We start from the raw sequence: 15,416 nt of genomic DNA on the forward strand, positions 1-15,416 counted from the left end.
TTATGAGAACTGTAGTTTGTTGAAGGTGCTGAGAGTTGTTAAGAGGCCCCCTAGCAGTTTGAAAGCACAAAGTGCAAGTAGATAAATAGGTACCACTCTGGCGGGAAGGTAAATGGCATTTCCGTGTGCTGCTCTGGTTCGCCAAAAGTGGCCTTGTCATGCTGGCCACATGACCCAGAAGCTGTACGCTGGCTCCCTTGGCCAATAAAGCAAGATGAGCGCTGCAACCCCCGAGTTGTCCGCAACTGGACCTAATGGTCAGGGGTCCCTTTACCATTTATTCCCCTCATAGATCTACAGTTCCCAGGGTTCCCTGGGAAGAACAATATACTGTTAAACAACTTTAGGAACAGTGTAGCACAGTGATGTCTGGGGTAGGCATCTTTCTCCCCAGTGATGTGGGGGGTCATGGGGGAGCACCTGCATCATTTGGTGTGAAGCCACACCCTCCCCATGGTGGCTATTCTGTGACTGGCATCCACGGTGCCCTCTCACAACTCCAAATGTGCCCATTGGTCCAAAAAACAGTCAGCGACCACTTCAATAGAATAGTAACACCCCCCATGAGGAGGGCATTCACTCCTCCTTACCCATCATGATGTCTTTCATGACAGATTGCAGTACCACCTCTTCGTAGGTGTTCTCCACCAGGATGAAACGGGCAAAATCTTCAAAAATCAGTTCCTGGAATCTTGAGAGGTCCTGCCATGGGAGAAAGAAAGAAAAATATTTTGAATGAACAACAGAAAAAGGGAAAAATAAGAAAGGGGGGGGGGAGGAAGACCCACACTCAACAAAACAAAAAATAGAATTGATTGGGAAAGAGACTCTCTAATAATAGCAGCCCTTAAACATTATTTTAATTAATTAACTTTCTTTCTTTCCTTCTTTCTTTTTTTCTTTCTGTAGTGTATTTGCTTTAAAAATTAAGAAAGTTTTTCTGCCGGACAAAATTGCCCAAGCAAAGTGCAATCTGAAGAATCCTATAGACAAGAGTTGGTTTACTGTTGTCATTTTTAAAAAATTATGCACAACATTTACACAACAAGCAGCAAAAGTAAACCAGTGGCATCTCCAGATGTTGTTGAACTCCAATCCCACCAGCCCCAGTTAGGGGTGGTGAGAGTTGCTGCCTGGTGGAGGCTGTTCCATTAGCACTTACTTGCAGGATCGCATTATCCCGTAAGCACCCACCCTGCTTCAGCCTGTGGTCTGTGCAACGTTAATATTCTGCACTTGTAAGAAATTGATCTTTTAGTGCAGCAGCACCTGCACTTTGGAACTCCCTGCCTTTTAACATCTGGCAGGCTCCTTCCCTGTAGTCTTTTCGGAGCATGCTGAAAATACTTTCCTTTGAGCAAACTTATTCTTGACATGTGGAAGCTGCCATGTATTTTAATATGGTTGTAGCTTATTGCTGATTTTATTCTTTTACCCTTATTTCTTTTTTTACTGGTAAGAGTTGGTTATCAGTAGATTGTCAGGTATTGTGGAGAGCTTTGCAGACACTCTGATCAGCTATGATGGCAAAGTGCCCTTTAAGCTAAGCAAGATCATTGTCTGCCACCCCTGGCATCATCTAGCATGTCAAGTGCAGAACAGGACAGCATGGCTTGGCCCAAATTATCTTGTGGGTCAATTGAGGAGACATATCCAAATGGGATGCGGGTGGCGCTGTGGGTTAAACCACAGAGCCTAGGACTTGCCAATCGAAGGTCGCGGTTTGAATCCCTGCGACGGGGTGAGCTCCCGTTGCTCGGTCCCTGCTCCTGCCAACCTAGCAGTTCAAAAGCACCTCAAAGTGCAAGTAGATAAATAGGTACCGCTCTGGCGGGAAGGTAAACAGCGTTTCTGTGCGCTGCTCTGGTTTGCCATGCTGGCCACATGTATGCCAGCTCCCTTGGCCAATAAAGCGAGAGGAGCACCGCAACCCCAGAGTCGGCCACGACTGGACCTAATGGTCAGGGGTCCCTTTACCTTTACCTATCCAAATGTGATTTTGGTTTTAAATGCAGTGTAAGGTAGTCTCTATGGGAGTATATTGTATTTAATTATGGGGTATCAGAGTTTTTAGGGGGCTAACCAGGCTGGGATAGCAGGCTTGTTGGTTTTCGAATGTCTGATGTAGATTTTTTCAATTTCGTTGTTTTGTATGGGACAATGACAATAAAAACTATCGTATCATATCGTATGGTAGGCCGATTGAGGCCCTCATGCCAGAGGTTCCTCCTCCTGGCCATGATGCTAGCACACTCCTTCTGAAAGGGAAGCTTTGCTTGCCCTTGCATTTTTGTTCACCCCTCTTCCTGTTGGGGGCTTGTGCTTACCCCTTTGCAAGTGGGGGCCAGCTTCTTCAGCAGGAAGGGGATGGTGATCTGGAGCAGGGCCTCCCGGAAGAACTTCTTCCTTACTGTGCTGCTGTCATAGTCATATTTCTGCAGGGAGGAGAGAAAAGAGGGGGCAGACAGTCACACCACTGAGACAGAGGAAAGGGACTTAAAACCATGTAAGAGAAGAGTGGTCTGCCTAACCTCAGACCTAGAGGACAAATGCAACCCACCAAGCCTTGCTATCTGGGCTTAGGGGAGCTACAACTCCTCAACCATCCTCCCTCTGCCCCTGCTTGCCCCCCTTCCTTGAGGGTTCCTGCCTGGCTGCAATGTGTCATCAAACTCTTATCATGCCTCTTGCTTGTCTGGGTGGCAGGTAGAGAGCGGTGAATGTAGAAATTAGCCTGCTGTGCAAAGTGAAAGTTTGCATCCACTGCCCTGTCCACTTTTCCCCTATGACTCTGCCCTCCGCTGGCTATGGCCTCCTACAAAGTTGCCCAGAAGGAACGCTTTCCTTGGGGTGAAAACATTTCCACAACATGTAACCAAATGGGTACGGCAGATGGTTTCAGGCAGGTGTGGGAAGGCAAAAGCCAGATTTCCTTTTAAATCTGTCTTGACAAAAGAGGCAGCACTTAAAATAGTGCAAAAATGGCACCTGACGCCTATACGGTTAGTTCATATTAGCACCTCCTACTCACTAAACTGTTGGCTGTGGAATGGCACATGCAGTGGACGTATGGCAAATTGGCTTGGTTCTGGGAGGAAGTATTTGTCCAAAATAAAAGCCATTACTGAACAAAATGCCTCTAAATTTCCAATCTTCCCAATCTTTTCATGACAAGTGATATTCACTTACAGCTGGAATGTCTAGCAAGTTCTTCTCTGCTAGCGGTCAGGCTTGTAATAGTGAGATACTTAAGAAGGTGTTTCTCTGACAAATTGGTACAATGAAGTATGGCAAATCGCACTTGTGGGGAAATTGAATAATAAAATAAAATTGGCACGAGGCACGAAGCACAGAGAATCTTTCGCTGGCACAGATTTGTTATGCACATGGCTGAAAATGAAAAGGGAGGTATTTTATAACTTTAGAAAACTTTTGCTAGTGAGACAAGGTGGTTAGAGTGTCAGACTAGGACATGGAGGACCAGGGTTTAAATCCCTACACAGCCATGAAGCTCAGTGGGTGACCTTGGGCCAAGTCACTCACTCTCTGCCTACCTCACAGAGTTCTTGTGAGGATAAAATGGGGAGGAGAACTATGTATGCTATCTTGAACTCTTGGATGAAAGGCGGGATAAATAAGTGATAAATAAAATGTAATGGAATTAAAAATACACTGTTTATCACCATATGTACAGATGGTTGACTGGGATAGGAACTTATTATGCTATTTGGATGCTATTCTGCATGCATTCCCTGAATACCATCTTCTTGGGTGATATTTTATTACGTGTGTGTACAGTGTTGTTAAATGTCATAAAAATTTAATGAACAAAATAAGAATGTAAAAAGGAAAGAGAACATTTCTCCCGTTCCTGACCTAATGCCATGTGGCTTGATAGGCTACCAACAGTTCTCAACCAGGACAGCTCAGTCAGCAGACAATGAAACTCTTAAATTTCAGGGTTGTGGGTTCAAGTCCCACGCTGGGCAAAAGATTCCGGCATTGCAGGGGGTTGGACTAGATGGCCCCTTGAGGTCCCTTCCAACTACATTTCTATGATTCTATTTGCTTCTTCCAGAAGCCAGCCTGGCAGGTCTGATCCAGTGCAAATGGACCTAAAGGTCGGCAGACAGGCTCACCTTAAGCACCCGCTCCAGGATGCGCTGAATGGTTTTGCAGAGCTCATCTTTGTCTGGCGATTTCCCCACCTCCTGATGAAGGAGCGTCTCAAAGGTGTACACGGTATCATCCATTTGCTGCAACACCCAAAAACAACAAGTAACCGTTTATTTAAAAGATATAAAACACTGAGTAATGTTCCTTAGAAGACCGCTGGCTTTGGAATAACTGTTTTAAACCCTGATTTGCTTGGGGCTCTGCCTCTACAGACCTCTTTGCTGAAGCGCCATTGACACTTGATGGAGAAGCACTATGACATTCTACAGATGTTCGGATTTGATAGCTTAGCCGCAAAAAACAAAAACAAAAACAAAAAAACCTTCTGAAATTAAAATAAGTGTCACAATTATGCTCTTAAACCTTTCGATTGTGTAATTTTACAGCATGCCTAAGTTCATTTGGATGTCATTGTTGTTTTTGATTTGAATTATTACATGGAAGAAAGAGAACCCAAACTGCACATAAACAAAAAAACTTAAAACGAGAATGTATGGCTTGTAAAACATGTACAAATCATCCTGGCCACTAGAGGGCAGTGGTGGCAATTCCCTGCCCAAACAGGGTCACAGAGAAGACCTATTCACCAGAAGTTGGGGGTTGTGCTAGGCTGAAAATTTCTTCAGCAGCAAAGTAACCCAAATGGTGATTTTACAACAAAGAACACACACAAACATCACTGGAGGCCCTGTGATTAAATTACCGTATTTTTTGCTCTATAAGACGCACCAGACCACAAGATAGTTTTTGGAGGAGGAAAACAAGAAAAAATATATTCTGAATCTCAGAAGCCAGAACAGCAAGAGGGATCACTGTGCAGTGAAAGCAGCAATCGCTATTGCTGTTCTGGCTTCTGTGATAGCTGCGCAGCCTGCATTCGCTCCATAAGATGCACACACATTTCCCCTTACTTTTTAGAAGGGAAAAAGTGAGTCTTATAGAGCAAAAAATACGATAAGTGAAGGTTTAGCTCTCTTTTTTAAAAAAATGGCAACGCTCTGGGACATCTAGTGAAGTTGGGTGAAAATAGTACTAAGGGCTACTCTCTCAGCTTGGCTGATTCATCTGATTGGGGTGAGAGCTGAGTGAATCCCTCCCTTTTGGGGGGAATTGGGGTAAAAGGTTCAATGGAGGGCAGAGATTCAGAACAATGGGTTCCATCCACTGCTAGTCCTACTCAAAGTTGACCCTAATGGGTCCACTTTGCATGGAATTTAGTTAGGGATAATTTACTGATAACCTACTGGGACACGGGTGGCACTGTGGGTTAAACCACAGAGCCTAGGACTTGCTGATCAGAAGGTCGGCGGTTCGAATCCCCGCGATGGGGTGAGCTCCTGTTGCTTGGTCCCTGCTCCTGCCAACCTAGCAGTTCGAAAGCACGTCAAAGTGCTAGTAGATAAATAGGTACCACTTCAGCGGGAAGGTAAACGGCGTTACCGTGTGCTGCTCTGGTTCGCCAGAAGCGGCTGAGTCATGCTGGCCACATGACCCAGAAGCTGTACATCGGCTCCCTTGGCCAATAAAGCGAGATGAGCGCCGCAACCCCAGAGTCGGCTACGACTGGACCTAATGGTCAGGGGTCCCTTTACATTTACCTAACCTACTGAAAATGATGAATCTAAGTTGAAGGATCTAAGATGGAACAATCTTGTTTTCTGCTCCAGAGGGAAGGACGCAAACCAAGGGATTCAAATCAGAAGAAAGAAGATTTTGACTAAACGTTGGGAAGAATTTCCTGATGGTAAGAGCTGTTTGACAGTGGAATGGATTCCCTTGGGAAGTCGTGGACTCTTCCCCACTGGAGGTTTTTCAACAGAGGTTGGATGACTATCTGCCACGGATTCTTGAGCTGTGATTCCTACATTACAAGGGGGTTGGACTACATGACCCTTGGGGGTTCCTTTCAACTCTACAATTTCATGATTCTCAGTTAGTCCAGTTCATTAACAAGTATGGGGTGGGTACTAACATTGATTCAAAGGAACAATCAAGAGCTTCCAGTGAGCTCACAATTGTTCCTTTGCTGAGGGGGGGGGGGGAGAGCAAACTCCCACTATCCACCAGCACCAGGAGCAAGAAGAGGCTGGCACCGACTCTGCCTTCTAAAATGAAGCGGGGATGCTCAATTATATCAATGGTTTCTTCCTGCTTCTTAAGTAAGCTGGTGTGTCTTCTAAGACGCTCAATAAATCATTGTGTTCTCAGGGGATTCACTGCTGGGCAGTCACACCCACCAGCCAAATTTGTCCCACAAAGCATTAGGGCAGGCATAGGCAAACTCGGCCCTCCAGATGTTTTGGGACTACAATTCCCATCATCCCTGACCACTGGTCCTGTTAGCTAGGGATCATGGGAGTTGTAGTCCCAAAACATCTGGAGAGCCAAGTTTGCCTGCATCTGCATTAGGGTATATGCAGATCTGGCCCACTGGGTGGAAAGATTTAAAAAAGTTGTACACCACCCCTGACCGTATTTAAATCTAGATAGCAACAGGAATGTGATGCAATGTTTGCATGCCTGCAGAAACGTCTTGGGTTCTCGGATGTAGTCTCACTCTACAAAGAGTCACAACCATTGCTCCGCCCACTATTATTGCCAATCCCACCTACCACCAACACATGGCCCCTGGTATATGACCCTTGGGCTGAAATAAAGATGTCCTCCCCTTTGAATCTTGGGATCCAAAATGCTGTTTGCAAGCTTGCCAGATACTGTCAATGAGGCTGGCTTTTGGTCCGATCTGGCAAGGCAGTCCCTACCTGTCTCATCAGGATCTGGGCCCGCTGCTTAAACACAGAGGCGCTGGACACATCAAACCTCTGCTGCAGCCCTTCCAGCTTCAACTGGTCCATCTTCTCATAGCAGGACTGCATCTTGACTGGGTGGAAAGCCAGCTGGGAAAGGTTTTCCATGTACTGGAGGAGCGGGGAGAGGAAAAGATATTATTACTACTACTACTATTACAGTCATATCTCATGTTACGTTTGCTTCATGTTACATTTTTTCAGGTTGCGTCCTGCGGCAACCAGGAAGTACCGGAAAGGGTTACTTCCGGATTTCACTGCTCGCACATGCGCAGTAGCGCTGAATCGCGCTTCGTGCATGCACACAAGCACCAAATCACACTGCACACCTGCGCAGATACGGCGCTTCAGGTTGAACGCTTTTCATGTTGAGAACAGGCCTCCGGAACGGATCCCGATGGCAACCAGAGGTACTACTGTACTACTAATTACAACTGCTACTAGAGGGTTCTGTCCCTGCTTACTCTGCTCAACAACACAAACCCCCTTGCCACCCCTTTTCCCCCACCCACCCCCTCCCTTTACGCCTCACCCATCCCCTGGCCTATCCTCTCACGGCTTGCCCAAACTCCCCTTCCCCTCCTCTCCCAGCTCACCCAAAACCCCACCCCTTTTAAAGGAGGTTGAGGGGCTTCAGAGGGTGGCTTAGCAAACTGCTGTCTGAAGTGCCTCCCCCCACCTCCATTAAACAGTTCACCAGGGCCACCTGCCTCCCACGCTGCTGCTCACTCACCTGCCTACCATACTGGAACATGATGACAGCCTTACATTTTTATGTATATAGAAGGATTCGTATTATTTTTACTACCACGGCCACTTATTAATGCTTTCCTCAAAAAAGTAACCCAAAGAGGCTTACAAATACTATATGAAACCAATTATAGGAAATGCAATCCATGAGAACTTTTAGAAGAATACCACATCTATTCAAATAGTTATTGCAGATACTGTCCCACTAAAAGAGGCCACAGGTAATTGAAACCCTTCATATTAAGGGCTAAAAGCTAGGGTAAATACCAAATAGTATGGGAAACAGCCCTACTAGAAAAATTAACTAATAAACTGAAACTGACACGGGGACAAACAGAAGACGCCTTCACCCCGGTATGGCTCCCCTTTATCACATACACAGCCCAACAAGACAATGACAATAATCCACCAACAGCATACAAATCATTATGGCTAACCTGTTCCAAAACACCCACCCACCCCACTCACACACGAAAACAAAGATCACCACAGCCAATCACAAACAAACGACCACACCCTAGGCCAACCCCAACCTCTCTCACCACCAAAGGAACACAAGTGAACAACACAAGCAACGCTGACACCAAACTCTACATACATTAAGCATAATAGAAACATCGCCACCCGACCCCACCCCCATCCATCTTCCCTCCCTCCACCCCCCCTTTCTTCTTTTTCTTTTTCTTTTTCTTCTCCCCCTAATGCCTCAACAAATGAAACGGATTTGTAAAAATGTTACACGGAAAAAAAATATGAGGCATTACACTTACTTCTGTAAAACAAGAAAATCCTTAATAAAATATTTAATTAAAAAAAAAAACACTACATAATCTACATAAGACCATTGTTCAGGGTTCTCCTCCCTCCTGCATGTGGTGAGTGGGGACCCTGTTGCAACTGTTTGTTTCCTTTAATAAAGATCAGGCTTACTAGCCACTTTGCTTCTCAAAAAAAAAAAGAAGAAGAAAAAAAGCTAGGGTAAAAAGAAAATACGGTAACTAATTTCCAGGTCCTTTTGCTGAAGTCTGAGGCGTCTTATGCTGAAGACCCTCCCCTACAATGCTTGCCCCAACCCCAAATTTCCTCTTTTGCCACCAAGACCTCTAGCTTACCTCCCCCATCTTCTCCATTCCTCCTTCGTTGAGGATGTTCATATTCATGTCGGTCACCTCCTTGAAGAAGACTTCCCGCACCTCGGCAAAGCCCTGGCTGGTGGGGATCATAAGTGCCTCCAGGATGGAAGGGATATAAGGCTGGACGTGGTTCCGAACACAGATCTCTGCTTTAGAGAAGACTGTGGCTGGATGAAGAAGCGTCAGGGAGGTTAGAACTGCCTCCACAAACCTGCACCCCAGATCTGGACACCTGTGCAGGCAACTAGCAAACGCCGCACGATCGATCATACAGATAACAACCAGGGTTGGAAAATGCCTTGAAAGGTCATTTAGCCCACGTGTAGGCAAACTAAGGCCTGGGGGCACAATCCAGCCCAATCGCCTTCTAAATCTGGCCCATGGATGGTCCAGGAATCAGCATGTTTTTACATGAGTAGAATGTGCCCTTTTATTTAAAATGCATATCTGGCTTATTTGTGGGGCCTGCCTGGTGTTTTTACATGAGTAGAATGTGTGCTTTTATTTAAAATGCATCTCTGGGGCATAAGAATTCATTCATTTTTATTTATTTTTCAAAATATAGTCCGGCCCCCCAAAAGGTCTGAGGGACAGTGGACTGGCCCCCTGCTGAAAAAGTTTGCTGACCCCTGATCTATCCCAATCCCTGATGTTGCAGAAAACCCACAGATAGGTGCTCTAAAACCATTAACCAAGGAGATGCTGCCCCCTGTGGTTCTCCAGGGGTGTGGCAGGAGAGGGTGGCAAGTGTGGTGGGCAGATTCAAGGACAACCAAAGAAGCATTCAAATATTCCAGGGTGGTATAGTACAGCAACTATTTTGTGCAACTGCAAAGGGGATTCGGATATTTCATTTGGCACATCTTACCCGAGAATCTTCTGCTATTCTATTCTATTTAATGCAACAAATAATTTTAGTAGCTGTGACCATGGTTTTATTGTATGTGTGGTGCCCAATGATTTTTATGGTTATTGTTTTTTGTTTGTTTTTTGTTCTCCTTCTGAATGATGCCATGGCCTACGGCTAGTGCAATATATAGTTTAATTGATCTAATTGGTCTAACTATTTTGTGCAGGGGATTCATCCCCAGCTACCACGCATGCTGGCGGAGCATGCATAAGCATCCCCTGCCACCATTCTGCCCACTTCCGGGATCAAAAGGACCCATATGTTGACAATCATACGCCAATTGGATATGCTTAAAATGGTTGCCACCTGTATAGTATAGTATAGTATATAGTATAGTATAGTATAGTATAGTATAGTATAGTATAGTACAGTATAGTATGGTATCAAAAATACTATTATTTTTATTTGCACAATATGGATAAGTATCTTTTCAAAATGAGATCAAAAGCATCAAGTGACAATGAGGACAATCCTAGTTGTGTTTTCCAATGTCTAAAAAACAGACAAAAACTCTTGTGTGACACAAGAAAAAATATATTCTTAAAGTGTAGCCCAGAGCAAAAGCTTTTGAGAACCACTAGTCTTAACAGTTTGAAAATGTCTCATGCTAAGTCAGACAGCTGGGTCCCTCTACCTCAGTATTGTCCACACTGACTGGCAGCAGCACTCCATGATTTCAAAACGAAGTCTCTTCCAACCCCCCTGGAGATGCCAGGGATTGAACCGGGACATTCTGCGTGCAAAGCCAATGTTCTACAACTGAGCTACATCCCTTCCCTTCATAAGATGCTGCTATACACTGAGTCAGGCTGTTGGTCCATTTAATTCAGTGTTGCCTACACTGGCTGGCTCCTGCTGGGTTTCAGACTGGAGTCTTTCACAGCCATTACTGCACATGCCATTGGGGATTGAACTCATGTATGAGAAGCAGGGGCGTTGCCCTGAGCCACGGCCCTTTCCACAAAGCAAAGGGTCTCTCCATCCCCTACCTCGGATTTTGCTGGCCAGGTGCTCCTTCGATTGGATGATCTGATCCATATCTGTGCGAATGGTGCTGGTCATCCCAGGCTTCTCAACCTCGCATTTAACCACAGCTTCATCGTACTGGACTTTGGTCTGGTCGTAGACCATCCTATACACAGCGTCAGAGACCTAGGAAAAGATGGGGAAGGGTTTTTTTTGGATAAGATGGAAGGTTGCAGGGAGAGCCATCAAGAGACAGGCAACTCTTCCTCCTCCTCCTTCTCCCCCAACCATCTAGCTGGGTTGCCCCAGCCACTCTGGGAGGCTTCCAACACATAATAAAACATCAAGGTTAATGCAGCAAGGGTAAGATATGCCCTGCAGCTCGCAACAGAACACATGTACATGCGCAGGGGTGCAGAGATTAATAAATTAGAACAACCTGTTCTATGGGGAAAACCAAAATCAGAGAGAAAGTGAAAAGATTTTCACTCTGGGATTTGTACTTAGAATTGTTTGCACAAAGTATATGCCCATCAGGCTTTGTGGGAACCCATCCCCCCATTTTTTCTCCTTCCCTCCCCCATCCGAACACCTACTACTTCTTTTTAAATTTGTACAAATAGTATTTACTTTAAGTGTATGATACAAACTGCTGTGATCCCTTGCTGATCTTTCTCTGCCCCTCCCCCATTCTATTGTTCATATCAATTTGTTCTATTGTTAAGGAAAAGCAAAAATAAAATGAGAAGCTGTTAAAAGTTGAGATAAAAAATGTGCACTCAAGGAATCTAAATTTTGTGCCCCTTAATTGGAGCAGACCAGGCCACACAAAACTCTGCTATTTGCATGGTTTTATACTCTTTTCCCTAGAACAGGGGAAGAAACCTGTGGCCCGTCCAATGTTCTTGGACTCCAATTCCCATCTGCCCCAGCCAACATGGCTAATGGTCAGGGATGATGGGGGCTGAAGTCAAGCAAGATATTGAGGGCCACAAGTCCCACATCCCTTCTGCAAAGCAACACATATTTCCCCCACCGCTATAATGAAAGGAAAAAACAGTGGCATGGTAGCAGGTCCTGAAATATCACCTAAACTCTCACACTCTCATTATTAAAGGATTTTTATTTGCGAGCATAACAAAAAAAATGGGGGGGGGGGGCGACCAAAACCTTGCCAGCTGATATTAACAATAAGACTGCATTGCAGAGAGTTGGACTAGACCCCCGTAGTCCCCTCCAACTCTGATTCTGTGATCTATGACTATCCCATAAATTAAAATTTCAATGTTAATAAACACTGCACACAAGTCTTGCTCAGCTGCTCTGTTGCATTTTTTAAGCTGCACTTTCAAGGACATCTACACAAACTTTCATAAGGACTAGAAACCTGAATACAGTGATACCTCTGTTCTGGAGCCCTGTTCGCATCCTGAAGCGAACACAACCCACATCCGCGCGTGCGTGGGTTGCGATTCGCCGCTTCCGCGCATGCGAGTGATGTCATTTTGAGCATCTGCACAAGCGTGAGCTGTGAAACCCGGAAGTAATGGGCTCCATTACTTCTGGGTTGCCGCGGAGCACAACCCGAAAACGCTCAACCTGAAGCATATTCAACCCGAGGTATGACTGTATAGATATAGACAGAGCTTTTTTCTGGGGACACTCAAGAGTATACAGAACTGGCATTTTTTTTTTCTAGAAGAAAAGCAGTGTGTGTGTGTGTGTGTGTGTGTGCATATACACACACACAGACACACATATATACACACGTATACATACATACACACACACACACACACATATACACAGACACATACACATACACACACACGTATATATACAGATATAGATAGATACATGAAGAATGCTGAGATGTACAGGAGGATTAATTCTGAGCCCGATTATAAATTCCCGGCACAGAATCACAGGGCACACCTGCAGCCCTACATATAAATAAGGAAGTATTAAGAAATTTGGAGAAGGTGCATGCAAAAGGGGTCTTGTGAGGTCTTTTTTTTACTCTTCCACACAGGGCTCCAGTGAGCTGGAGGGAATGTTCTCATTATACTGCAGTGTTTGGAAGGCAGCCACCGGGAGCTGAATATTTGTTTAAAAGGGAGTTTTCTGCCAATCTATTTTTAAAAATGGCTCACAAGGAAATATTTATCCTTTTCAAACAGTACATATATTTTCTTCCCACCCGAGGTCTTTTGACATTCTGGGCCATAATTATCTTACAGCTAAATGCGTGTTTTTTGTTTGTTTTTTTTGTTTGTTTGTTTGTTTTTTTTTTTTTTTACTGAATGTAGCCTGGAAATGGACAGGGCCACAAATGCATGGAGAAATTTCTGGTGGAGAAATCCTGTTTTCCATTTATAAGGGAAGTAGGGAGTCAGAGCTGGGGAACCTGTAGAGTTCCAGATTTGGCAGGTGTCCAATTCCTGCATGCTCCAGCCAGGCCAATGGTCAGGGATGATGGGAGTTATAGTTCAACAACATTCAGAGAGCGAGAGGTTCCCACATTCCTGGAGCAACATTGGGACATAGGAAGCTGCCTTATACAAAGTCTGACCAATACCAATACAGACCTAGCTCTGTATTGTCTACATTGACTGATAGTGGCTATCCACAGTTTGAAGCAGGGAGTGTCTCTCAACCCTACCTGGTGATGCCAGGGATCAAACTTGGGACCTTGCAGCAGAGAGTTCCATACATTTACATATTACAGAGTGGGAACTGGTGCATGCTCAGCGCACACTCACCTGGATCCAAACTCTGTGTCTCTCTTGGATTTTGCCCTTCAGGCGGGGCCCAATCATGTTCTTCAGCTCAGGAAGAAGTTCCTCCATCACTAAGTTGCTCAAGACCTGGATTGGGTATAAAGGTAAGGAAAATTTGGTTCGATTTATTGAATTGCTTCCCACAACGAAAAGCCCTGAAACAATTCACAATGAGACTAAGATATAATAAGACTGATCCATAAAACATAGTTGGGTTAAAAACATCCAGTCATTGGTGCTACCTGAACTCCTGTAGGTACAAAAGAAATACCTTTGCCTGGTGCCTTAGTGATGGCAAAACCAGTGCCAAAGCGGGTGACAGCACTGGTCACACACTGGGAGGTAGAAACAAAGGAAGCTGGCTTAAACTGGGCCAGATTGTTGGTTCATTTAGCCCAGTACTGTCTGCACTGACTGGCAGTGAATCTCCAGGTGGCGCTGGGAGAGACTCCCTTCTGAAATCCTGGAGAGCATCTGCCAGTCAAAGTAGACAATACTGAGCAAGAAGGACCACTGTTCTGACTCAGTACAAGGCTGCTTCCGATGTTCTTATGACCTCAGGTTGTCAAGCATACCTAGAAATTAATTTCCTGGGCTGCTTCCTCAAAGACTCACCTGTGCTTCATTGCCACAAAGCATGTCCCATGTGCCATACTGGTCCTTAGACTGGCGGTACATGCGGACGGCATCAGTGAATGCAGGAGCCTCTACCTTGTTGTCCTCAGAAATACCTGGAAGAGAAAAGGGGAAGGTGCTTTTATTTTTTAGGGGGGGGGGGGGGCGGACGTCAACTCTGTGTCTCTTAGAGCAGTGAGCAGTGTCCTTCAACCATGAGTTCCCAGATGTTGTTGGATTACAACTCCCACCATCCCCTGCCAGATGCCATTTGATTACAAGTTCCATTGTCCTCAGCCTGATCAAGGGAAGTAATAGTACCACACCTAGAATACTATCTCCAGTTCTGAGCACCACAGTTTAAGGACATTGACAAGCTGGAATGTGTGCAGAGGAGGACAACCAAGATAATCATGGGTCTGGAAACCAAGCCTTATGAACAACAATTGATGGAACTGTCCCATGGAAGATGGAGCAAGCTTGTTTTCTCCTTCTCTGGAGGTTAGTACATGAACCAACAACTTCAAGTAACAACGAAACATCTGGAAGAACTTTCTCGCCCTATGAGCTGTTTGACAGTGAAAGAGACTCCTACGAGAGGTGGAAGACTCCCCTTCCTTGGTTTTGCATGGCGAGTCCCCCCCCCAGTGGAAATAAAGACACATGACACAATTATCAACGTTAATGGGCTAAATAAGGCCACAACTTTATTGGTTACAGGTGATGAGGGGTATTGGCTTAGGCATTGGTCCTAACCGACTATATCCAAATTCAGTCTGTCTGCTTGAAGTCCAGGAAGGGTTAAGCAGGAACAGCTGGCAGGTGGGAAAAAGAGGGAGATCCCTAGCCGCATCCTGCCTTAAGTAGGGCAGGCCACGCCCCCAGAGCCAGCCAATTGGCTGGCCAGGGGATGACGTGGCCGAGAATCCCCCCAATCAGCGGGGCTGGACTCCAGCCGCCGCGCGCATGGTGGGGCCGTGAAGCCTGCGACTCCATCTCCTTGAAGGGCGGAAGTGGCTTTTTTGAACCAACAACAACAATTTTATAATTTGTACCCCAACTATCTAACTGGGTTGCCCCAGTCCTTCCAATATATGAGCAGAGGTTGGATGGCCATCTGTCACAGATGCTTTAGTAGAGATTCCTCTGTTGCAGTGGGTTGGACTAGATGGCCCTCATGGACCCTTTCCAATTCTACAATTCTGTGATGGAGTTGGATTACAACTCCCAACATCCCTAGCTCAATGCTCAGGGATTATGGTAGCTGCAGTCTGACACA

The 15,416-nt window shown here is 45.4% G+C and overlaps 2 protein-coding genes across 2 annotated transcripts in view; one reads left to right on the plus strand and one right to left on the minus strand.

The window, feature by feature from the left end:
* SLC31A2 (solute carrier family 31 member 2) overlaps positions 1-15,416 on the plus strand; it is a 543,264-nt gene that overhangs the window by 18,005 nt on the left and 509,843 nt on the right. The window lies entirely within an intron of this gene.
* The window catches only part of NIBAN2 (niban apoptosis regulator 2), a 101,527-nt gene that overhangs the window by 3,816 nt on the left and 82,295 nt on the right, over positions 1-15,416 (minus strand). The window contains exons 6-13 of the mRNA XM_079962056.1: positions 14,138-14,253; positions 13,505-13,609; positions 10,766-10,928; positions 8,846-9,033; positions 6,939-7,094; positions 4,140-4,256; positions 2,328-2,435; positions 591-702 (exon numbers count right to left, since the gene is read on the minus strand). Coding sequence (XP_079818182.1) covers positions 591-702; positions 2,328-2,435; positions 4,140-4,256; positions 6,939-7,094; positions 8,846-9,033; positions 10,766-10,928; positions 13,505-13,609; positions 14,138-14,253 — 1,065 coding nt within the window. The remainder of the gene's footprint in view (positions 1-590; positions 703-2,327; positions 2,436-4,139; positions 4,257-6,938; positions 7,095-8,845; positions 9,034-10,765; positions 10,929-13,504; positions 13,610-14,137; positions 14,254-15,416) is intronic.

This window comes from Podarcis cretensis (genome assembly GCF_951804945.1).
Source record: "Podarcis cretensis genome assembly, chromosome: Z".
Taxonomy (NCBI): Eukaryota; Metazoa; Chordata; class Lepidosauria; order Squamata; family Lacertidae; genus Podarcis; species Podarcis cretensis.